General features: G+C 40.3%; 1 protein-coding gene across 5 annotated transcripts in view; it reads right to left on the bottom strand.

Moving 5' to 3' along the window:
• Positions 1-26,483, bottom strand: part of LOC149265818 (formin-like protein 18) — a 213,346-nt gene that overhangs the window by 154,332 nt on the left and 32,531 nt on the right. For all 5 annotated transcript variants that reach the window (XM_089429773.1, XM_089429769.1, XM_089429775.1 and 2 more), the window contains exons 13-14: positions 22,349-22,420; positions 22,100-22,216 (exon numbers count right to left, since the gene is read on the bottom strand). In XM_089429773.1, the coding sequence (XP_089285899.1) occupies positions 22,100-22,216; positions 22,349-22,420 (189 nt within the window). The remainder of the gene's footprint in view (positions 1-22,099; positions 22,217-22,348; positions 22,421-26,483) is intronic.

Raw genomic sequence — 26,483 nt, forward strand, 5'->3', positions numbered from 1 at the left:
GTTCGAATTTTCTCAGCAAGCCCCGCTCTAGAAAATCGAACTCACTGATCAATCTTGGTATATCTCCAACTCACCCTCAAGCCTCCTCTTATACTTTTCCTGTAGGGTCTTTAATAGCCGAGATTAAGTCTCTAATCAACGGCTAAGATTAGATTTGGCTTGATCCACGTCATTTAGAACATTCTCACCCAATTTTATATTAATACCCATTAATATTTTAATTTTCCCAAGTTTAGACTTAGGATATCCATTAAAAATATTAATTATTTAAATCTCTCTCTAACCGGGTGGAATTTCACCAAACCATTTCTCGATCTTGGAGATCTCATGTGCTTTAGCCTCTCCACCAATTTTCATGGCTAGAGAACATCCGATGCCACCACAAATCAACAAAGACCTCACAAGACACAAAGCAGAAAAAGACTTGACAACGACCTTAGATGACATAGCGTAATAATGATGCAATATTTCACTGATAGCTTGACTGTAATGTACAATAGTGACTTGAATTTAGGAACTTTATTGACATAATGACTAAATGTCTTGTTACACAAGGCAAATGACAGTGACCTCATTTGGAAACCTTTAGTGACTGTTCTAAGTATAACATTGTAAACAGTGACATGCAATATGGTCATGAGATGTTTGACAATGATAATATGACAATGACCTCGGATAGGATTCTTAGCAATTGACGTGAATTGATTAACAATATGACACCTCGATAATTGACTTGACACATTAATTCCACTTGACATTCCACTTGATACCTTGACTTGACAAGCAATTTGACTACAGTTATCTTATCCTTGACATAGACCAATATGACTGTTAGTAGCCTAACGATGACTTAACATTGACCTTATTGTAGCCATAGTTCATTGCTATGAAGACCTAATTGACGCTTGAACTGACATGTAAACTTGACATGACAAATGACCTAACACTTAGACATCATATAGTGAGTTGACTATCTTACATACGGTTGACATTGTAGTGATATTTGACATAGACTATGATGACCTAAGAAATTGTAGTAATAGAGGGTGTACTGTCTTAGTGATAATCATGATCTTACATGGTAGTAGAGCCTGAGGGAAATACCATCTTGTTGTACAGATGGATTGCATTGTAAGAACAGTGATCAGCAGTAAGAAGACATATGTTGGTAGCCCTCAATGGGCAAAGTTTGAGAGCATTGGTAGCAAGTCATAGGGATGACCTGAGGCATCTTGGAGTATGCCATTATCAGATATTTGGGTTCAACATTTGCTACAGTACAGGTAGTTTCGATCAGTGATGTGATTGTCTGCATATGAGCTTTGATGCGTATTCATTCATGAACAGTGCAGTGCAGTGATGTGCAATTGGTACCCAGTTTGTGAGCTCGTGAATGCTTAGCTATTCATGTGTAGTTAAGCAATGACATGGATGTGTAGTTGAGCAATGGCAACGATCGGTGATAACAAATTGTACAGTGGCCATCTTGATCAACAACTTCGTGCAGTGATCAATTTGGACATTGTTGGGCAGTGTGATGAGTGGTTACTAGGATTTGACAACTTATAGCAATATCTTCTTCACAGCATTCTTCTACTAATTCAGAGCACAGGGGGATCTAGTCTGAAAATTGTGAAACGTGGTTCACCAACTCTTTAGGGTTTTTGACCCGCAGGGGGTTACCCACCTAAAAATCTTGTGTCTACTGTCTTTATCTTTCTGCATTGTTGTATGGTGTTTTCCACTGCATTTTATATCTGATAAAGAATAATAATAATAATGTTGAAGAATAACTAATTCTCTGAAAAGGATTAATCAAGTGCTAATTGCATAGAAATACGGATTCACCCCCCCCAATATTTCCAACAATTGGTTTCAGAGCTTGGTTCCTTCAATAATAGCTTAACCGCTGGGGCAAATCTCAGAGCATAGAGATGGGAAAATCAAAGAAGCAAGTTGCCAAGAATTCCAAGGATGCAAAAGAAGGTTCAAGTATTGTAACAATCCCCTAATTTGAAGTAAATTAGTGTTGTATATTTCCCCCTGAATTTAATGGACACATACTGGAATGGAAATCCATAATAAAAGTTCGTTTGCAATCTCATGGATATGAAGTATAGGAGTCTATTGTCTCTGAGAATATGTCTACCAATGAATCTAGAAGGTACAATGCGGAAGCCATGCATATAATTCTTGGTACTTTGCCAAACATTGTAAAAGCGAAAGTTTGGTCAATGTTTAACAACCAAAAGTCTTGAAAAGGCTCCACGATCTCTCCCCAAAGGAAGATGCAAGCCAAAAGCCTGATAAAGTTGATGATAACCATCAAGCAGATCCACAGCTTGAAGAATCCAACAATAATGAAGAACAAAAACATGGAATGAACATGAAAGAATTATTGACGAATCCTTTTGGTGATTTTAATAAGGCAAGCAAGGAGAATAGGGTGCTCAAAGAAGAAGTTGCTCTATTGAAACTCCAAGTGTAGGAAGCAGAGAAGAATGAAAAAGAATGGGCAAGTCAATTAAAGGAATTTGATACAACTATTGCAGAAGTAGACAGGCTCAGGAAAGAAAATGAGACACAAAAGCAGAAAATACAGATCCTCAATAGACATAGAGAAGACCACTCTTCTAAAACTACAAACAGAAGAAGCAAAAGAGAGAATAACACTGTTGAAAAATAGATTTCAGGAAGACATTGCTCAAAAGCAAAGGAGAACTTGATGCAGTGCTTAATGAGATTAACAAGCTTAAGGAAATGCAAAAAGACCATTTCTAGGTTATGGACAAGACAGATAAAGAATTGACAAAAAGAGCAGGGGTGATGTTCCAGTTGATGAAGGTACAAGCTCCACATTTTCACAAAGTGAGATTGAGAAGAAGACTGATCAAAGTAATGAACCAAAGAAAAATTTTGTAACTCTGAAGAATGATACCAAAGCAATCAAGGACAAAGGACAACAAGAAACTTTGGCACCGCCTCCGAAGAAGAATGAGTATGGAAAATCATTCAGGTACATTCGTCCATTTAATGGTTATTGTTTTTCATGTACTAACTTTGGACATATGGCTAGGGATTGTAAAGTTGTTGACAGGTACAATTATCAAGGACCACTGACTCTGAATGAATCATCCAGGTACGCACGTTCATTTAATGGTTATTGTTTTTTATGTACTAACTATGGACATATGGCTAGGGATTGTGAAGTATTTGGCAGGTACCATTATCATCCGCAAAGCAAGTTTGCAGGATCACGAGACAGGTTTCATGATGTATTTGTCAGTAGAGAGTTTGTGCCAGATAGACCAAGCAATGAATTTTTCAAAAGCCATAACTATGGCCACACAACTTGCAATTGCAAATATCAGATGGAATCTCGTATGGATAACATTGAATGCTTCAAATGCCATAACTATGGGCACATAGCTCGAGATTGCAAGTACAAGAAGATATGGAAAAGGAAACAAGAGCAAGAAGATCAAGCAAGTAAGAAAATATCAGTAGTCATGCTTTCAAGATTCATAAGGGCAACCAAAGTTATGTTGCATGACGAAGAGTTGCCCATGTTTATTTGGGCATAAGCATGCAACATTGTTGTTTATTTGTAGAACAAGAGCCCACATCGAGTGTTGGGGAGAGTTACACTAAAGGAGGCCTTCACGAGCAAGAAGCCAGATGTATCACAGTTCAGGATATTTAGCAATCTGGTGTACTTTCACGAACTAGTAGAAAAGAGGTTAAAATTGGAGCGCACTGCAGAAAAGGACATCATTGTGGGTTATAGTGAGACTTCAAAGGCTTACAAGATCTATATACCAACACTCAAGAAGACTGTCATCCGGAGGGATGTAAAATTTGGGGCGGAAAGGGCTACAAAGAAGTCCTTGGATCGTGAGTTGGTTCTACTATAGGAGGAGCAAGAACTAGGTCCCAAGCAAGAGGCTCACTCAACTCCTCAGACAAGAGTTGCACATGATGATGGGCAGGCCAAGCAGCATGAGGATCAGAGTGAAACGCAGGAGGAGCAAGTGGAGCCCACTCAGCCAGTGACTCCCAACACAGGGAGAAGGAGGGCTAGATGGGCCGAACAGTTGATCAGAGAGGCGTAGGAGCAAGTTGGTACAAAGGGTAAATGGCACTCATGACACAGTTGTTGGAGGTCAAGCCTCCTAGCTAATAAGAGGCAACCACATAGCAAGTGTGGAGAGATGCCATGGTGGAGGAGTACACCTCCATCATGAAAAATGATGTCTAGGAAGTGGTGTCGAGGCCAGAGGGCAAGTTAGTGGCGAGCTCTCACTGGATCTATAAGATCAAGCATGGAGTTGATGGGAGCATCGAAAAGCTCAAGGCAAGGTTCGTGGCAAAGGGATTGTCCCAGAGAGAGGGCATTGATTATGACAAGACATTTTCCCTTGTAGCCAGGTACCCGTCATTAGGACTGTCATATCAATTGCAGCGTAGATGGAATGGAGGATCCACCAAATGGACATAAAAACAGTCTTCCTTAATGGGGTTGTTGAGGAGGCGATATGCATTGAGCAACCATAGGGGTTTGAGGCACATAGCAGGGAGACGTATGTGTGTTGTGCTGACTCGAGAGGGCCTTGTATGGGCTCAAACAGCCTCCACGAGCATGGTATGCTCATATTGATAGTGTTAAAATTGGAAATTAGGGCCAAACTCCACATGGGTCATCTTATTTATGGCAGCTGATATTTTTCTTCGATTCCTTTCTCGAGAGGTGTAGGATTGATCTAAAGATCATCCGATTTCGACATGTAAAAATAAAGATATGAATTTATTTGTATTATTGACAAATTGTCAAGGTCGGCCAACAAGCAAAACATGCATTTTAACTCTCATCTCATCCTCAACATTGCATATAAAAGGAGCAGACCTCAAGTCATTCTTTCATCATCTCATCTCAACACATCTCTCTCTCCTCACTTTATTGGGTACGCTAATTTGGACAGCAATCTCTCACACATGCGAAGGAGGAAGGACATTTTTTTGTTTGGCTATTTGACTACGTTGACCTGTGTTGACCGAACTTTAGAAGGTTGTATTTTGGGTTGCGTTGACCTCATTTTGATTGCGCATTAGGTGAGGCATCTTCTCCTTGGCAAGCCGCAGATCTCGGCACTGAAATCGAGGTGATTTGACCTCCCATTTGACCAGCGTTGACTGCCCTCGATCTGGCCGCAGTTTGACTTTCGTTGACCAACATTTGACTGGACTTTTTCATACTGTTTGGGTTTGTGGTTGGAGGCCGAAGTTGACTAGGTTTGACCGAACTGCTTAGAGGAAGAACGCTGCCCTGTTTGACCAGCATTGACTTTTTCGGTTAGGGATTTTTTATTGCTGTCATAAATTATCAAATTGTAAATTTGTACTATCTCTCTCTACTGAACTATTGAAGAATATAAGAAGAATTGATCAAGGGTTTCGCCACATTGGGGTTTGTCCCTGGCTGGTGCCACATCTTGTGTCCTCTTATCTTGGCTTGTCTTCTATTGTTCATGTTTATGTTTTATCTGCATTTTACTATCATGTTGATGTGATTGCTTGTAAAGTTTTGTAGATGTTCTATGCTAAGAGCAATTTCACTTTCCTCACAGCAATCATACAAGTAGATAAGCAAAATGCAGATAGAACATATAAGCGGATCTTACAGAAGACAAATCAAAAACAAGAAAAATGAATGTGTTCGTTTCGGCAGTCAACAGGATGCTTCAACCAGCAAAGTCTCCTTTGGTCAGCCAGCCCAGCATGTGTCACAACAACCCTCCTGGTAGCTCGTACTTTTAGGATGAGAGAGGAAGATGTGAGTTGAGTTGTGTTTAAATTCTCTCCAACTTTTCCTGTATATATATCCATCAATGAGGGTGTGTGACACATCTGTTGGGCATGTGAGCCTACATTACAAAACTGGCTGACCTTGCACATATAATTTATTAAGAATAATAAATTCAAAATATAAGTTCTGCTCATCGGATTAAGACTATTTTTATATGGATTTTACACCTCTCAGAAAGAGGAATCCAACAAAAATATTAGCCTCTTAATCTGAGCATCAGAACATGGAGTTTGGACCTAGTTGTCCAATTTTAACACTCCCTCTCAACTAGGGAGAACTCCATCTATTAGTGCAATTAACATCGTGAGTCATCCCGCCGAAACTTGCTTTGTTGGCTTCTTTATTTCAGAACAGAAGTGGGTCAGTCACAAAGACATCATTCCCCGACTGACATAATCAGTCCAGAGGTCCCAGACCTCATAAATCTTGATCCCAGATCAAGTGGTTGGACCATGCCATCCTAGATAGAGAGTACGGCAATCTCTGATGCGTCCATCAGTGTTTGCTAATAGTCTCTAGCTTTTCCACACCTCATTGGCCAAATGAGAGGTACTTCCCATGAGCCCTGAACTCAATGGGTAGGATGCATACGGGGCACAGATTAAATGAGTGGCGAACCAGCTCAATAATCACAAGGGTGGGGCAGAAGCATTATGAGTGCTTATAGCTCCGAGAAGCTATCCCCAAAGCCCCCCAGAGCTCCCAGAGCTCATCGTCCAACAGGACCCATATCATAGGGTCTTTCCACGACACCAAGACTCTCACGGAAGGTTAGGAACTTGACCTTCCCCAGGGGCTTAGTGAGAATATCCGCGACCTGCTCATCAGTTCATATATGATCGAGCCTTACGGCGCCTCGCTGTACCATATTCCGGATAAAGTGGTACCTGATATCAATATGCTTGGATCGGTCGTGGAACACAGGATTCTCAGTCATACGAATCCCACTCTGATTATCACAGAGTCTTACAGTGGTATCTAGCACATGTTGGAACAGCTCACTAAAGAGCTTCCTCAACCAAACTGCTTCACAACAAGCCATACTAGCAGCAATGTATTTGGCCTCCGCGGTGCTCAAAGCCACCGACTTCTGCTTCCTGTTCATCCATGAGATCGAAGCAGAACCAAGATTGAAACAGCATCCAGATGTGCTCTTACGATCCACCACACTGCCAGCCCAATCGGCATCAGTATATCCCCGGAGTATCACACTCCCGGCAGTGTATCTCAGCCCATGGTTTATCGTGCCCCGAAGATATCTCAAAAGATTCTTGGCACCAACCCAGTGAAAAAGATGAGGCTCAACCATCTGTTGACTCAAAGTATTCACTGCAAAACATATGTCCGGACGGGTGTTCACTAAGAACATCAAAGCTCCTATGAGTTGACGATACTCAGTAGGATTGGCCAAGATAGGCCCTGCAGCGCTGCCACTCAACTTCTTAAAGTTGAGTTCCATTGGTGTCGACACGGACTTACAGTCCACCATCCCAAATCTTTCCAGAAGCTTCACAATATACTTTCCTTGAGAAAGGAAAATCTCTCCAGGTCTCTGCCAGACCTCCAGGCCTAGGAAATAGTGCATCAGTCCTAGGTCTTTCATCTCGAACTCAGCAGCAAGCTCCCTCTTACATTGATGAATGAGAGGGTCATCACCTGTCAGGAAGAGGTCGTCCACATACAGTACTAGAATGAGAGGCTTTCCTTCCTCAACCTTAAAGTAAAGGTTTGGATCAGCGTTGCTTCGAGTGAAGCCCAGCTTCATCAAGTAACTATCCATCCTCTCATACCAAGCTCTGGGTGCTTGCTTTAACCCATAGAGGACTTTCTTCAACCTGCAGACATAAGTGTCTCGATCTTGAACTTCAAATCCCAGAGGTTGTTCTACATACACCTCTTCCTTTATTGCACCATGCAGAAAAGCGGTCTTGACATCCATCTGATGAAGACTCCATCCTTGCGTAGCAGCAAGGGCTATGATGGATCGGATGGTGGTATATCGAGCCACAGGTGCAAATATATCGTCATAGTCAATTCCTTCCTTTTGAGAGAAGCCACGGGCAACAAATCTTGCCTTAAACTTTTCAGCACTCCCATCAGATCCATGTTTAATCTTGTAGAGCCATTTAGCGGTGACAACAGATTTGTCCTTCGGTCTCAGGACCACATCCCAGACATCATTCTACATAATAGCCTCATATTCTTCATGCATAGCATCCTTCCAGACTTGATGCTTTATGGCTTCCTCAAAAGATCCAGGTTCAGATTGTATAATAGTACTCATGGCGGCTAGATACCCTTGGTATCTACACGGCTTCTTGCTTTCTCGGAATGTTCCCCTTGGGGCAGCATGACCCTCAGCATCTTCGAGGGTGTCCCTGAGCCATGATGGCCTCTTTCCTAGAGAAGGGGAAGGATCAATAGGGTCCATTTGCCCTTCAACATCAGGCATAGTCTCATCCTGGGGTTCTTCCAGATTTCCAGGTCTTTCTTCATGGTTTTCTTCAGATCTAGGAAGATCTGCTACTTTCTTCAGGGAAGCATCTTCGTCAAAAGTGACATCATGGCTTATCTCTACTTCCCTTTGACCAGGTACATAAACTCTATATGCCTTAGAAGTCTCACTGTAGCCCACAAACATTCCTTTCTTCCCAGTAGCATCCAGCTTACTTCTCTTTTCTTTCGGCACATGAAAATAGACAGGACATCCAAAAATTCTAAAATGTGAGACATCAGGTTTCTTACCAGAGAAAACCTCTTCGGGAGTTTTGGAGTCCAAAGCGGAATGAGGGCATCGGTTTTGAATGTACACAGCAGTATTTGCAGCTTCTCCCCACAGAAACTTTGGAAGACCCTGGTCACATAGCATGGCACGGGCAGCTTCCACAATAGTCCTATTCTTGCGTTCAGCAACACCATTCTGCTCAGGAGTATATGCAGTGGTAGTCTCCCTCTTAATGCCAGCTTCTCTGCAAAAGTCTTTGAACTCATTTGACTCATATTCAGTGCCATTGTCAGTCCTCAAAATCTTGATCTTCTTTCCGGTCATAATTTCCACCAAGGCTTTGAAGGTACGGAACCACAACAAATTGCTACAGTCATATGAATGGGCAACTCTCAACCCGAGTCTGCCCCAATAAGATTTATTATGATAATCTCAGAAATACAATTACAGCAAGTGTGCCGGGCATAACCACGGCCACACTTAATAGTATAACAGGCCAAAATGCCTTATTACATATACTGTTATACACCTTCACGGATTACCTAACATTCACCCGATTCTGTACAACCGTGCATAAGGTCGAGGTCATAAACCTGTATACACAATCACCGGCTTATACCATAACACGTGCCAGCTATCTGTAGACCTGTGCAAGACCCACCTGCACAATCTGCTTCTTACTGCCACGTAACCTTCTGCTTTATCAGTTCACCAACCGACTGCATATATATACCCTTCGCACCAGCGTATATATATGAACCATGTGTCAACCCCCTGACAATCTGCTGAATAAATCTTTGCGCGGTTTATTCGAGCGTTCCACGCTCTCATAACCCTGCGCGATGACACGTCAACCGCTGTCTTGTTTTCTGGCTGCCACGTAACAGTCTAGAAAGCACCCAGCCGGTTGTGTTTAACTTCTGCGTATCAAATCTGCACACGACTGTATATATACGGAGATTTCTGTTCATAACGCGATCCTCCAAATACTGGCCTCCCGTATAACTCTACACTCGTATCGAGAGTCCAGCTATTGTTCACGTTTAATCCCTGCGCTTACACCGAGAGCTGATCTGCGCGATTATCCCGTGAGTTTCTGCTGTATGATAAATTGCGTAATTCAGAACCCGACAGCCGGTTCTCACATAAGTCTCTGCGCGTTAGTCCAAGAGAGGACACCCAAACACCGCGCAGATATATGTTCGAACCACTGCTCCAGTTTTGATACAATCCGTCAATGTAACCTCCAGTCCAAGTCTGAACTTGTTACCGAAACCAATTTCGAACCTGCGGCCTTCGCCCGGCCCGCGGGCTCATCTGCCAACCTCCCAATCGAGCTGCGTCTCCTTCTTATGCGAGAGACCATTTAATACACGCTGCCTGATCTATGTTGCCAGATCCCACGCTGCCAGATCAACGAACGTTACAGGATGCCGAGAGTGTCATGACTGCACCATGGTGCAGTCAATACCATGCTGCGGATGCGGCTCCCTTATGCGAAGATTCTCCATAACTGCGTATAAGGTGACAGCGTATAGACTGTCCATACTGTGTGTATAGTTTCCTTAATTTCGTATGCGTATCATGACAGCGTATAGTGTTGTGCATACATAACGTCTTCTCCTTTACAGCGTTTAGGGACGTGGCTGAAGTTTAGGGCTACGTGAACCTTCACACTGCGTATTGGTATTCCTCTTGGCAGCTACAGGTTTCCTTTGCGGCCAGAACTCTTCGACTGTGGCTAGACACTATTATGACAGCAGCTAGATCCTGGGACCTTTCCATGACTGCGTACATCCATGAATGCGTATAATACGTCTCTTCCACTGCAGCTACATCCCTTCAAGTATGCCGAGAGCCCAGAACATATGATAATGTTGCGTTTGACTGCAGCTTCATATGTTGACCCAATACATAGATTATGCTGCGTTCATGTATAGTCTAACTGCGTGTAGAACTCTGCCCTGTGTTAGGGCATCACGTTGACCGTATAAATGTCATGTATACCCAGAATATGAACGTAACCATGAACACCATATAAATGTGTCTCCATTATCTGCATGTAAGTATCTCCAGGACCTATGCATCAATCATCAGCATATAAGGTTTTCTGGACAGCATATTGAGGCCTCACTTTGACAGCAAATTAGGGCATCCATTGACTGCGTCTAGAGTATCATTAAGACTGTGGCTAGGACTTTAGATAACCACGGTTTCTTCCATACTAGATTGTGGTTATGACTGCGGCTAGGTCTCCATGAACAGCGTATTATATTTCTTCATGAACAGCGTATTGATTGACTGTGGTTCCATATACTTTGCTGTGGCTACTTTTATCCCTGCGGCTTCATATACTTGCTTCTTAATTCATAAATGAATACATCTCCATTGCCTGTGGATCCATGACTGCGTTCTCCATTAGGGCATCATACTAGACCAGCTTAATCCATAGTGTATCTCCTTCTCCAAAACCCAAGACGTGGAGAGGAGATCACTTGAAGAGAGTTTGTCTTCACCTCAGCTCTGATACCATGTAAAGTTTTGTAGATGTTCTATGCTAAGAGCAATTTCACTTTCCTCACAGCAATCATACAAGTAGATAAGCAAAATGCAGATAGAACATATAAGCGGATCTTACAGAAGACAAATCAGAAACAAGAAAAATGAATGTGTTCGTTTCGGCGGTCAACAGGATGCTTCAACTAGCAAAGTCTCCTTTGGTCAGCCAGCCCAGCATGTGTCACAACAACCCTCCTGGTAGCTCGTACTTTTAGGATGAGAGAGGAAGATGTGAGTTGAGTTGTGTTTAAATTCTCTCCAACTTTTCCTGTATATATATCCATCAATGAGGGTGTGTGACACATCTGTTGGGCATGTGAGCCTACATTACAAAACTGGCTGACCTTGCACATATAATTTATTAAGAATAATAAATTCAAAATATAAGTTCTGCTCATCGGATTAAGACTATTTTTATATGGATTTTACACCTCTCAGAAAGAGGAATCCAACAAAAATATTAGCCTCTTAATCTGAGCATCAGAACATGGAGTTTGGACCTAGTTGTCCAATTTTAACATTGCTAAACTAGATATTGATATTGGGCTAATAAAGAAATTGAAGTAAATTGCTCTTAAGCATAGAACATACCAAAAATTAACATGGTATCAGAGATGAGGTGAAGACAAAGCCTAAGCAAGACTGAAAGAGCAATCACTGAAGACAGTTGGACAAGGACAAAATGCTCAATGGGTTCCTCATCCCACTTCCCGGCTGAGGAGAAGCTCCGTGAAAATTCTGACTATCATGGATGGAAAATGTCTCTTAATCTGACATTGAAAGAACAAGAAGTGTTGGATTATGTGACGGGGAAAATCCCTGAGCCTTCTTCAAATGCATCAGTTGTCGCGAAGAACAAGTACAATAAGGTTGAAGTCAAAGCGAAGAAGATTATCAAAGATTCCATTAATAAGCGTCTAGTGGCCTACATCTCTGATTTGAACACCTCCAAGGAGATTTACGACAAGTTGGTCAGCATGTTCAAGGTTAGTGATGCAAATCAAATTTTATTTCTCAAAAATAAGTTGAAGGATATTAAGAAGGGCAAGGACGAGGATATTCAATCCTACTTCTTAAGGATCATTGAAATCAAGAATGATCTTCTGTCGATTGGAGAGGTCATTCCTGACAGGGAACTTACTATCACTACCCTTGGAGGACTCCCACCCGAGTGGTATATATTTAGAACCACTATTCTCAATAATGATCAAATTCTAGGGTTTGAAGAATTGATGTCGAGATGCATTCAAGAAGAAACAAGAATGGTCAAGGAAGAGATGCCTTGTCTCATTCCAAAAGAAGAAATAATGCAGGGTCTAAAGGTCATTTCAATGGAAAGACCCCACTGGTTTCTCCTCTCATTCCAAAAGAAGAAATAATGCAGGGTCTAAAGGTCATTTCAATGGAAAGACTGGATCTAAGGGTGGAAGGAAAGGTAGGTGCTTTGTTTGCAATAAGTTTGGCCACTATGCAAGGGAGTGTCCAAATAGAAGGGACACATCACATGATGATGATCACAATCATTCCAAGGACAACTTCAACAACAACAATCAAAGGAATGGCAGGTTCAATGGCAAAGGAAAAAGGAATGTGGGACATCATGGAAATGGTCAACCCTCCAAGAAAGCAAGGAACTCCATGTATGAAGAGTCAAATGCTGTTAACAATAAGCAAAAGGAATACTATCTTATATCGGCCCTCTCCACTACCTCTCCTCCGAACTCTTTGGGGAATTGGCTAATTGATAGTGGTGCCTCAAGGCACTTCACCGGATACAAGTAAGCTCTCTCTAATCTAATAGAGAAGGAGACAAACTTGGAGATTATTCTTGGAGACGTGCCACCTATCCCATGAAGGGAGTAGGGAATGTTACCTTTCAATTGAATCAAGGTAACACGATTCATTTACAAGAAGTTCTATATGCACCTGATCTCAATAAGAACTTGGTGTCCATTTCAGCAATGGAAGACAAAGGATACAAGGTGGCATTCATCGATGGAAAGGCACATGTTTGGAAAAGGAATTTTAAAGATGCTTTTACTCTTGGGTTCAGGGTTGTCACTTTGTATCAAGTTGGAGGAAGTCCAGAGAGCCATGTCTTGCGACACATCTCTATAATCTAAACTATGGCACCGGAGGTTTGCCCATCTTCATTACAAGGCTCTTCCCGATGTGAGACAAATGGTGACAGGTATGCCCGAGTTAAAAGTGGAGAATGAAGGTGTATGTTTGGGATGTGCCGAAGGAAAACTTACAAGGGAACCATTCCCCTCAAGTAATAGCAAGACCACTGATATATTGCAGTTGATCAACCCCAACATATCTGGTATGATGCCGTAAACTCTTTGGGAGGATACTTATATTATCTCACCTTTACAGATGACTATTCTCGCAAGAGCTGGATCTATTTCTTGAAAAAGAAGGATGAAGTGCTCACCTGGTTCCGTCACTTCAAGGGCTTTGTCAGAATATTGATGACATCAATGTTCCACCAAGGTTCCAGGACGAGGGGGCGCGGGAGCGACCTATGCAAAAGCTCCCCACCATTTTTAGGAAACATGGGGGAGCATCAAGGTCTTAAAAACTTATAAATATAAAATATAATTTATTAATTGAGTCCACTATGACAATTTGGTTTGCATTGAAAAGCTGCAAAGCATGATCATTGATATGAATATCATTATCTAAATATCTAATATCATATAAAATAATAAATTTAAAATTCTAATTTATAATTATACATCAATGATCAGACATTATAACAAAATACAAAGACAGCAATACCACCATCTTCAGCGTTCTGATAATACACAGCAAAACTCAACAATGTCGTTGTAGAAGATCACTGTAGATCTATTCTTCCTGCATCTCTGTTACCAATAAAAGATCTTAATCTCAAAATCTGAACACTTATGTCCTCTGCAACTTCAACAATATGTTATCAAGGCAACTTTGTTCAGTTCTAGGCCAAACTGCTATAATCATTGGTGAGTTTTGCCCATCTGTACATAGTATCAATTACAAGGATATTCAAAACAACAGTGTTGTGTTATGCTCATGTGAATTATATTGTCAATTGTATCCTTGTTGAAGAGTGACTGTTGTGCAGACTCCTGATGGCATAACAAGATGCTAATGCCTCTGTCCACTGATGCACATTTGTGTCTAGAACATTACTCATACTTCTATCATAACTCCAAAAATCTGCAATCTAAACTTGTAGCTTCCATATCTGACAATTTGGCTATATGTATTATAGCTTCTGCTCCTTTACTTTGAAACTCTTGTTTAAATTCAAATTACAATGACCTCAAGGATTACTGTAACTTGATTATACAGATACTTGTAAGACACCAGTTAGGGTTACTTAGAGAAATCAAAAATACTTCAACGTGATCGGTGTCTCTTTTAGAAAGCAAGCACTGCCACACAAAAGTTAAGTTAATTTGATGTTGAACTTCTTTGCCTTCTAATATTTCTTATCGTCACAAACTGAATTCTTCACAAGAGGGAGCCTCTGATGTTGATCATCCATAGTGAATCTTGAAGAGCCGAGCTTTGAGAGAAGCAGAGAAGCATTGATGAGTAACCACTTCAGGGATGATCTCCTCACAGAATGTGTAGGGTAATATTGAGCAGCAACCACAGATAAATGAATTTGTTTGGATCAAACTCAGAATTTGTCTAATCAGAGGGCCGACAGTTCATAGTGATAGAAATCCTCAAGATCTGTCTTCAATTCTGTCTAATATGTGCACTCCAGAATTCCTGCAAATAACCAAATCACATTACCAATGTGATAGCCATATCAAGGGTCCATTCTGCAATCTGCAATGTTCCAACAGATGCCATCGAGGTTCCATGCATGGGAGTGATCAGATCTAGTAATAACAACACACACAACGCGCGAAGGCTGTGTGTGTTGTTATGTGTTCACCTTGCCGTTTTTATAACATGAAACAGCTAAATTCCAAAACCCTACACTTAGTTTAACTGTTAATTAAAGATTAGTTTTAGGGTTAAGTTAATTAAAATCGTTTTTTTTGCATAAACGTGTGCCACATCCCCCCACGCCCCTCTCGTCCCCCCTCGCCCCCCCCACATCCCCCCTCGCCCCCCCCACATCCCCCCACGTCCCCTTTTTCGGAAACGCCCCCTCAGGAAAGGGAAACGACTCCCTGGCACGTCCCCCTGAGTTTCCTCATTTTTGGGGGCGTGGGGAAACGTCCCCTACTCGTCCCCAAGTCCCCGAAGCGCGGGGGAGCGAGGAAACTAGACCCCTGGGTGGGGGGGCGAGTCCCCGTGGAACACTGGATGACATGCTCTCTATGGCTTGAAGCAAGCACCCTGAGCTTGGTATGAGAGGATTGATAGCTATCTGATGAAGTTGAGGTTCACTAGAAGTGAAGTTGATCCGAACCATTACTTTAAGGTTGAAGATGATAAACCTCTCATAATAGTTCTTTATGTGGACGACCTCTTTCTGACAAGTGCAGACCCTCACATTCACAAATGTAAGGGGGAGTTGGCTTCTGAATTTGAGATGAAGGACCTAGGACCGATGCACTACTTCCTAGGGTTGTAGGTCTAGCAAAAGCCAAGAGAAACTTTCCTATCTCAAGGAAAATATGTTGTGAAGATATTGGAAAGATTTGGGATAGTAGACTGCAAGCCTGTGACTACCCCGATGGAACTTAACTTCAAGAAGTTATGTGGTAGTGTTGTGGACCTGAATTGGGAAATGCTTCTGAGTATCGTCACTCATAGGAGCACTGATGTTCTTGGTGAACTCACGTCCAGATATATGTTTTGCAGTTAATACGTTGAGCCAATATATGGGTTGAACCTCATCATAGACATTGGATTGGTGCCAAGAATCTTCTGAGATATCTTCGGGGCACAATCACTCACAGACTGAGATACAATGACGGAGATGTGAGGTTGCATGGTTATTTGGATGTTGATTGGGCAGTCAGTGTGGTCGATCGCAAGAGCACTTCTGTGTGTTGCTTCTCTTTGGGTTCTGTTTCAATATCCTGGATGAGAAGGAAGCAGAAGTTGGTTGCCTTGAGCACCATTGAGGCTGAATACATAGTTGCGAGTATGGCCTCTTGTGAAGCTGCCTGATTGAAGAAGCTCTTCAGTGAATTGTTTGGACATGTGCTGGATACCACCGTGATCCTCTGCAACAACCAAAGTGGGATCCAATTATCAGAGAATCCTATATTTCATGATTGCTCCAAGCACATAGATATCAGTGACCACTTTATCCAGGATATGGTACGAGGAGGAGGAATAAGGCTCCATCACAATGGGACTAATGAGCAGGTCATTGATATTCTAACAAAGCCCTTGGGGAAGGTCAAGTTCTTAGCCTTCCGAGAACGACTTGGAGTCGTGGAGAGACCCTCTTCTGAGGGTCCTATATGATATGGACATTGAGCTCTGGGAGCTCCAGGGGGCTTGGGGTGATTCTTAGAGCAATGAGCAACCATAGGTTCAGTGGTTCAGCCTTCCCCTAGTGGTTTGATGTGTACAGGGTGAGTGGTTTAGCCTTCCCATGTGATACCCCATGGCGACATGTAGGCAGGATGAGTGGTTCATCTTTCTCCTGCTAAGACATACTACCCATGCAGTCTAGGACTCATGGGAAGTACCTCTCATCTGGCCAATGAGTAGGGAAATGAGGACACAGACCATAGTACTACCAATGGACGCATCGTCTACTACTGTACTCCCTATGCTAGGATGATCAATATTGATATGGGATCAATTGGAACTAACTTCGGCTCAGTATGAGTGGTATGACATGCTCTCTTTTGATTGGAACTGACTTCGGGTCAGTAAGAGTGGTATGAGACACTCTCTTTTATCTGGGACTGACTTCGTGTCAGTAGAGAATTGTATGATACATTCTCAATCACTTCTTCTTCTTCATAGTTTAGCAGTGCATTGATGGCAGAGATAGTAAAAACTAGCAGATGGATTAGCAAATGGAGTTCTCCCTAGTTGAGAGGGAGTGTTAAAATTAGCAACTAGGTCCAATCTCCACATGGGTCATCTTATTTATGGCACCTGATATTTTTTTTGGATTCCTCTCTCCGAGAGGTGTAGGATTGGTCTAAAGATCATTTGATTCTGACATGTAAAAATAAAGACATGAATTTATTTGTATTATTGACAAATTGTCAAGGTCGACCAGCAAGCAAAACAGACATTTTAACCCCCAAATCATCCTCAACGTTGCATATAAAAGAGGAGACATCAATTCATTCTTTCATCATCTCATCTCAACACATCTCTCTCTCTCCTCACTTGACTGGGTACGCTAATCTGGCCAGCAATCTCTCACACGTGCAAAGGAAGGACATTTTCTGTTTGACTACGTTGACCTCCGTTGACCGAATTTCAGAAGGCTATATTGTGAGTTGTGTTGACCAACGTTGACCTCCTTTTGATTGCGCATTAGGTGAGGCACCTTCTCCTTGGCAAGCCACAGATTTGGGCACTGCAATCAAGGCGATTTGACCTCCCATTTGACAAGCGTTGACTGCCCTAGATCTGGCCGCAATTTGACTTTCGTTGACCAGCGTTTGACTGGACTTTTTTGGACTGTTTTGGATGTTTGGGTTTGCTGTTGGAGGTCGAAGTTGATTGGGTTTGACCGAGCTGCTTAAGGGAAGAATTTTGCCCTGTTTGACCAACGTTGACTTTTTTAGTTAGGGTTTTTTTGTTGCTGTCATAAATTATCAGATTTGTAAATTTGTACTATCTCTCTCTGCTGAATTATTGAAGAATATAAGAAGAATTGATCAAGGGTTTTCCCACATTGGGGTTTGTCCCTAGCTGGTGCCACATCTTGTGTGCTCTTGTCTTGGCTTGTCTTCTACTGTTCATGTTTATGTTCTATCTGCATTTTACTATCATGCTGATGTGATTGCTAAACTAGATATTGATATTGGGCTAATAAAGAAATTGAAGTAAATTGCTCTTAAGCATAGAACATACCAAAAATTAACAGATAGCTACCTCTAGGGATTGTGCTTCACTAAGAGTGAGGCGAACCCCAACCTCTACTACATCATAGTTGGAAGTGAGCCACTCATTCTGGTATTATATGTCGATGATTTTCTTGACAGGGACGATGAAGCTCATCCAGGAGTGCAAGAGAGATCTTGCATGTGAGTTTGAGATGAAGGATTTAGGAATGATGCACTATTTCCATGCCTTGGAGGTATGGCAAGGAGATGGCAAGATCTTCCGCAAGCAGGGCAAATACATTATTGAAATCCTGAGGAGATCCGAGATGCAAGATTGCAAACCCATGACTACAACTCTAGTCACAAATTGGAGCGTGGACACATCCAAATCAAAGCGAGTAGACCCCACTCTTTACACGCAGTTGATTGGGCCACTCATCTACTTGGTGAATACGCGAATAGACATTTGCTTTGCAGTTAACTCATTGAGTCAATTCATGGTCAAACCTGCGAAGGTGCATTGGGTTGTTGCTAAGCAAGTTTGGAGGTATCTCAGGGACTTTTTTGGACTGTTTTGGATGTTTGGGTTTGCTGTTGGAGGTCGAAGTTGACTGGGTTTGACCGAGCTGCTTAAGGGAAGAATTTTGCCCTGTTTGACCAACGTTGACTTTTTTTGGTTAGGGTTTTTTTGTTGCTGTCATAAATTATCAGATTTGTAAATTTGTACTATCTCTCTCTGCTGAATTATTGAAGAATATAAGAAGAATTGATCAAGGGTTTTCTCACATTGGGGTTTGTCCCTAGCTGGTGCCACATCTTGTGTGCTCTTGTCTTGGCTTGTCTTCTACTATTCATGTTTATGTTCTATCTGCATTTTACTATCATGCTGATGTGATTGCTAAACTAGATATTGATATTGGGCTAATAAAGAAATTGAAGTAAATTGCTCTTAAGCATAGAACATACCAAAAATTAACAGATAGCTACCTCTAGGGATTGTGCTTCACTAAGAGTGAGGCGAACCCCAACCTCTACTACATCATAGTTGGAAGTGAGCCACTCATTCTGGTATTATATGTCGATGATTTTCTTGACAGGGACGATGAAGCTCATCCAGGAGTGCAAGAGAGATCTTGCATGTGAGTTTGAGATGAAGGATTTAGGAATGATGCACTATTTCCATGCCTTGGAGGTATGGCAAGGAGATGGCAAGATCTTCCGCAAGCAGGGCAAATACATTATTGAAATCCTGAGGAGATCCGAGATGCAAGATTGCAAACCCATGACTACAACTCTAGTCACAAATTGGAGCGTGGACACATCCAAATCAAAGCGAGTAGACCCCACTCTTTACACGCAGTTGATTGGGCCACTCATATACTTGGTGAATACGCGAATAGACATTTGCTTTGCAGTTAACTCATTGAGTCAATTCATGGTCAAGCCTGCGAAGGTGCATTGGGTTGTTGCTAAGCAAGTTTGGAGGTATCTCAGGGACACAGTGGAGTTTGGATTGCGGTGTACATAGGTTGATGAAATGAAGCTTGACAGCTTCACAAAAGTAGATTGGGCAAGCAATTCCACAAGCGGAAAGAGCACCTTCCAATTGCACCTTCAATGTAGGATCAACAGCTATTTCCTAGTTCAGTAAGAAATAGAGATTAGTAGCATCGAGTTCAGCAAAGGTTGAATACATGGATGCCACCTTGGAAACATGTGAGGCAATTTGGTTGCAAAAGTTGCTCGTGGAATTGTTTGGACAGAAGTTAGAGACCACATTGATTCAGAATGACAATCAGAGTTGCATTAAGCTCTTTGATAACCCAGTGTTTCATGATCGCTCAAATCACATCGAGATCTGGTATCACCACATCAGAGGCAGTGTGCAAAGGGGTACAGTTTGTCTAGAGGGAAGTTTGTCTACTTAAAAGATAAGTTGGGAGTTGTGCATAACAAATTCATCTTTAAGAGGGAGTGTTGATTGGAGTAGAGCAAGAAGGATTCTGCACTTGCCTAGGTGCCAAGGCATGCAAAAAATCAGAGATCAATCACTTAGCCAGAATTATTTTAATAATTAAATTATTTCCTAATGTTGACTTAGGAAAAATTAAAAAGTACTAAGTCAACAAGAGATTAGATCTTGGCCATTGATCTTGGAAGCTAAAGAGGAAATCTCAGCCCTTGGATGCTTCTAGAAGGCCAAAGTCAAGTTATAAAAGGAGATAAGGGCAAAAGTGAAGAAGATCAATTTGGCATCGGCGAGTGTTCTAGTGCTCAGAGATCAGGAAAGTTGTTTTTTAGAAGGTTTAGCTCAGCTTTCAGCAAAAAATTTAGCATCCAAGTTCAGGAGAGAGGGCCGCACAGCCTGGGAATCAAATCAGCAGCAGGTTGAATTATTTCTCGGGGGTGCAACCATATAGGCCGTACAGTCAGGTTGTACATGTCGTAGCCCTTCTAGAGGAAAAAAACGGGCTGAGAGGAGTTGTTCAAGAAGGCAGGGCAAAGAAAAACGGGTTTATGACCCAGCAGTAAATTTCCTGAAGAATTTTCAGAGCAATAAAAGAACACAGAGTTGCAGGTTTTCCCCAGAGTTGGGGTTTCCTAGGTATATTTGGTGTCCAGTATTTTATATGTGTGTTTTGTCTTCAAATTTAATTTCCGCTTGTGCATGTTATGGCTATATATTCAGCTGTGTTTGCATTTTAAAATTTCATATCTGCATTTTATGTTTGTATTTCTAAGTATAAATTTTAAATAAATGCAAATCAGATTGTTCTTTATAAGAAAACGAACATTTTCATCATGTGTTTCTTGCAGCAAGGAGAGAAACGTGAGAGAAATGAGTGGGCCATATTGATATTAATCTGATAAACTTGAGCATGTTGAACTCATTACATATATTTCTTAAATTTTGAAATTCTAGTCTCTCAAATTTAATGCTGAATTTTATTACCCAATTTCTCACCATTGCATTTCAAAGTTGCCAAACTTGAACATGAGTTTGAACTAAGTGACTTAGACAAGCACTAAGATTCCCAGACTTGTAAGATGCGACTATTGAATATTGTAGTATGTTGGATGCAAGGACATGAGTCTCTTTGATAGCTTGTGTGATGCAAGTGGAAGATCTTGGGGTTTGGCAGTTTTAGTGTGATGTTGGCTTGTTTGAAAGCTCCAACAACTGACCTGTAGAGCTTAGTGGGATTCCTTGCTTGGCCTTTCTATTGTCGGTTTGCAATGATTGTAGATGCCCTATCTAGTGTTTGCAATGCATTAAAGAGCATTTGTATGGAAGAAGCTAAAGAACTTGTTGTACCAGCTTGGGCTAACGTACGGTATTGAACATTGTTTCCATTACTTTGATAATATGAATTCTACCATTCTTGTCCTAAATTGTGTTTGCAGATGTGAGTTTCTCGTGTATTAAGCAAGTATTATGGATGTTTAATATGCTGACTTATTAGGACCACAGTACTGGATGTTGTATTGTTTTAGTATGCTTAATGAAACTTTCAAATCCAATTCATTGTTATATTTCTATTGTAATTGAAGTAGTTTTCAGATCTGTACATTAACATGGATCTTGCCATAAGCTTCACTGAAATTATCTATGCTTGAAGTCTTTGTATACATTAGTTTACCTAGAAGTTGTATTGGGCAGATTCAAATTTTGTAATAGGGGTGTTGCAGAAATTAGTTTCAGCACTAAGGTTGAAGCTCTAAGAAGTAAATAAGTGGCCTTGTAGAAGTGAGTTGAAGATTTCAGATTGGGCAGGTTTTCGAAATTTTAACAGTTTATATACTAGAATAATTACTTGAATTTATTTGTTATTTTTCATATATTCAATGTTCGAGAGGCAAGAAACTGTAGAGCATTCAAGCACGTCAAAAAATTAGAAACGAAATCATAGAGAGGGAAGAAAAACAAAGAATCAATCCTTAATTGTATATAAGTAAACTCCTTTGATATACCATCCTAAACCCGTCAGATACTGGACCATCGTTCTCCGATGCAGTTAGTTCCTGCTCAACTTTTTCTATGCCTTTGCTTACAGCTTGCATCTCCTCAGCCAATGTCTTCAATTGCCTCTATAAGATAAAAATAAATGATACAATGATTGTCAAGGCCAAAACCTCCAAAATAATTTTCAAGATAATTCATTAATGAAAGTCCTTGAGATAAACAAAAAGTGCATTTCCTTATGGCAAAACAATTCTTACCTTTGATGCAGCCTCCAAATGAGCAAGATCCTTATTAAAATCAAGTAGCTCTGGTAGTTTCTCAGCAAGAACCTGTAAGAAGACACAAAATAAAGGAACGATCTATTCAGAATCCAAAAAATCTAAGCAATTAAGTCCATAATTGTAAGAACAAACAGCATTCCATAAAACAAATTAGTTGTTTGCATCTAGTACATGATAACACTACCTAATTGATCACAGTAAATTACGAGAAAAGCAAATAATAATAAACTGTGGCACAAGTTTCCCAATGCACGACAACAACAGCATCTACAAGATGTCCTGCCATTGGCAACATAAGGATCAAAAAATCTGACACTACTAAATTTGTCTCTTATGGGTATTCCGATATTGAACTGAACGCTAAACACTTCTAAAGATAGCTGCTCAACAAATCACTCCCTATGGGGCCTGAACAGTGAAAAACTAATAAGGGAACTAATAACACAAACATGAGATCCTAAGCCCCATGAAACGAAATGTTACTGCAGAAAAATGGAATTGTTTTAATCTTACATTAATTAGTACCTATGTATAATCTGCTTTAACAAGAATCATGAAACAATAAACACCAACCTCAATAATAACTGCCACAATACAGAATCGTTCTAAAACTTGTAGATTGCCTTTACAACTATAAAACACAACTTTCTTCGTATCACATTTTATGTTAATAAAAGCAGCATTTTCAAAATGAAAACTTTCTAAGCATTGTATAAAGTGACATTGATAAGCCTCAATGTAGAAAAGATATCCACATACTACAATCCATAACTTATTATGTAATCATCTTTTAAAGAAAAATGTATAATAATTTAGATATAGTCATATTAACCAGCACAGATCCATCTGAACCCTGGATCTATTAGGTACAAAGAGAGATCAAAAAGAAATCATGGATCCATGCTGGCTTTGAGTGACAGTTTTAGCTTATAATCCAAAATTACAGAGTTTCAAAGACGTTCCCACTAGAAAATAAATATACATCCTTTTTTGAATTGGGACATGTTACCACTTAAATTGTATGATGAAAGCTACAACCCATGTCATACAATCTCAGTGGAAACTAGGTATGTCACCCACTGTCACCTCGTCAACCTACCTTGCCTCTTTAGGTTGGCTCTCCTCTAGCTTCAAGGGGGTTCCCCTAAGATTCATTGGGGCATAAACAACATGGAACAAGGTAATGTCACAAGTAACCCAGTGAATGAATTGGGTTTTTAAAGGATAGTGGTGATTGGGGGATGTGAAGACCAATACCAACACTCAAGGTGATGGACTCCAAGGAATCTTAGGACAAGATGATATCAAGAAGCATGACCCTCCTTAGGTCAATTGCCCAGAATAATGGACCGAGGAGGAAAAAATAGTATAGAAAATATGGGTAGCTTCCTAGCCAATCAGGGTAAACTGCAATGTCATGAACCCGCTAGAGAGGATTCCTCAATGGGATTTTCCTCAACCCAAGGATCAACACTCCCGCTATCCAAACATGTTTACGATGAAGAAGCCCTTCCCTTGTATAGATGAGGAAAGTGGTTTCCTTTACAGAAAAGTAATAATATTATTATGGAGATCTATAGATCTAGCATTGAAAAAGTTAGACCTAACCTTGCTTCTAGAAACTACATAACTATAAAATAATATAAAAAGAAAGGTGTCCTTGCCATATGCACAATAATAATGAGGCTGAAGCAACAAAACTTATAGTTTGTTGACTTTAAATGTAAAATACACAAATGTTTTATTAATATGATAAAATGTACAAGAGATGTTGAATGTTACAACTTACAATGAGGCCCTGTGTATATACCTAGGCAGGTGTCCTTTCATAATTGGGCATGTCTTTTAGACATGCCTCTTAACTAACGACTATTTAAGATAATCATCATTTCATTATTTATTATTTATATTTATTTACATTTATTTTATTTTATGTAGTTTATATTCGTAACATTGCCCCTTCCTTCAAAAGCTTTGTCCTCAAATCTATATTCCAAACAATTTTCTTCATCTTGCGTTTTGTAACTCGACGTCACTGGTAGCTCAGCTTGTATAATTCGCTGGTAACACTATCTTGAACCCAAGGTTGTATCTATTTTTTTTTTTTTTTTTTTTTTTTTTTTTTTTTTTTTTTTATGATACAAACACACACATATATATTGTTTAAATATTTTTTAATTATTTATTTATTTAATTTTATATTTAACTAAATATACCTTGAAAAACAATACGTAATCACCAACTCAAAAGTCACGTCTCACCCTACCCAACAAGACTTGTTTTAACGTTGTGAGGAATGGAGGTTGTCGGACCGAGGAGTTACTGTGGAACGAGACATCATGGGTGGACTAGCGAACAATGGAATCGAACTGTTGGAGAAAGGATCAACCTAATTGGTGGCACAATGACCCATTTAACTGCGCTTGTGAACACCGCGGGCTGCAACGTCCGATTAGCAAAGAGGACTTTGTCGGGAAGTGTCGGCGTTGTAGTGGTAGCCGAGGGCGTATAGGTTGAGGGCAATCGACGGTAGGAAGAAGAAAGGAAGATGTGCAAGCTAACATCCCAACATCCTCATTTGCCAATGTCATGTCAATACGAACAATATACTGGTGTTGTTGAAAAAGGCAAGCTCTTTCCTGCCTCTCTTGGGGTGGTCGCTACTCCCATTCTGCACTATTTTCCATTTCAGCTTCCAGTGTTTTCAATTCATGTACCTTATTCAAACTCTCATCGAGCAAAAAGATACTATCATTGATGAGAAAATTCAAAAAGTTCAAATACACTCCCTTTTCATGTATCTTTGCAACCTTTATCCATGAATTATAATGACTAAGCACCTGCCAAAGGTACTCTAGCAGTTTTGCAATATTATGGCATGTTTTGAACTTATCATAGAACTGCGTATATGACCTAGTAAATTCAATGTCCACAAAAAGTTTCAAAAGGTTAAATACAAGATACTCTTGTGCAAGTTGATGTCCATCAAAAAGAGTAGCCATTGCTAGTAGCTTACTTTTGTCTAGCATCCAGGCATTCAAAACCTCCACCATCTTTGCCCTCAAATAAGGGTTCTTAACATAGAGTGGACTCGCCATAAACATGATAATAAAATTTATGAAAACAACCAACACAACATTGCCTTTGCATATGCAAGATGGATGATTGACCAGATATTTTGCACAAACATGAATATCAATCAGTTTTTTTAGGGCTTCTGAAAGTCTTGAAGAGGTGAAGCCACTTCCCTCGTGGTTAATTTCAAATCTTCATAAAGCTGCTTTAATATAGGATCCAAACTATCTTCTTCAAAGGTATTTTCTTCTTTAATTTTCATATACCCATTTTGACTATCCTTCTCATCACAATCGTTGTTGAGATCATCTTCATCTTCATGTGGATTTTCTTCATTATGATCAAGTTTATCTTCTCCATTATTAAATGTAATGTTTTATGCATTATTCTCATCATTTTAATCATGGTTTTCTTCCTCCTCTTTCCCATAATCCAATTTTTCTTTTTCAAATATGTCATCTTCATAATTATTTTCAAAAATATCTTCTTCTATTTCTTCTTCCATATTTTCCTCTTCATCATCATCAATGTCTACTTCAGCATCTCCCTCATTGTTATGATATTGTTCATCTTCTTGTTTTTCAAGATTGTCCTCATCCACATCATCTTTATCTGGATCATCATCTTGATCTACATAATCCTCCTCACCTTCATTTGGATAATCATCTTGATCTATATCATTCTCATCCACATCAAGATCAACTTCATCTGGATCCTCATCTTGATTGATATCATTTTCATATTCATCATTATCTATTACATCTTCATTTTCATTATCATCATTCGGATCAAAATCTTCTTCTCCTGCTTCACCTAGTTTCGTTTCACTATCGCTATCATCTTCCTTATTACAGATTTCTGCATAACTTTCTTTTAGACATGTAACTTTTGCACATGATTTTTCTAATTGCTGAAACTTCTCTTGAATTTTACTTAACTGCTCAATGAATTCAGGGCAAAAATTTAACGGCATATTGTGTGGCAGATAAAGTTCAAAGACTCGCATGGCTCTAATACCACTGAAGCAACAAAACAT

This window comes from Pinus tabuliformis, chromosome 6 (genome assembly GCF_031772625.1).
Source record: "Pinus tabuliformis cultivar Carrire ecotype Pingquan chromosome 6, CPIR1, whole genome shotgun sequence".
NCBI lineage: Eukaryota > Viridiplantae > Streptophyta > Pinopsida > Pinales > Pinaceae > Pinus > Pinus tabuliformis.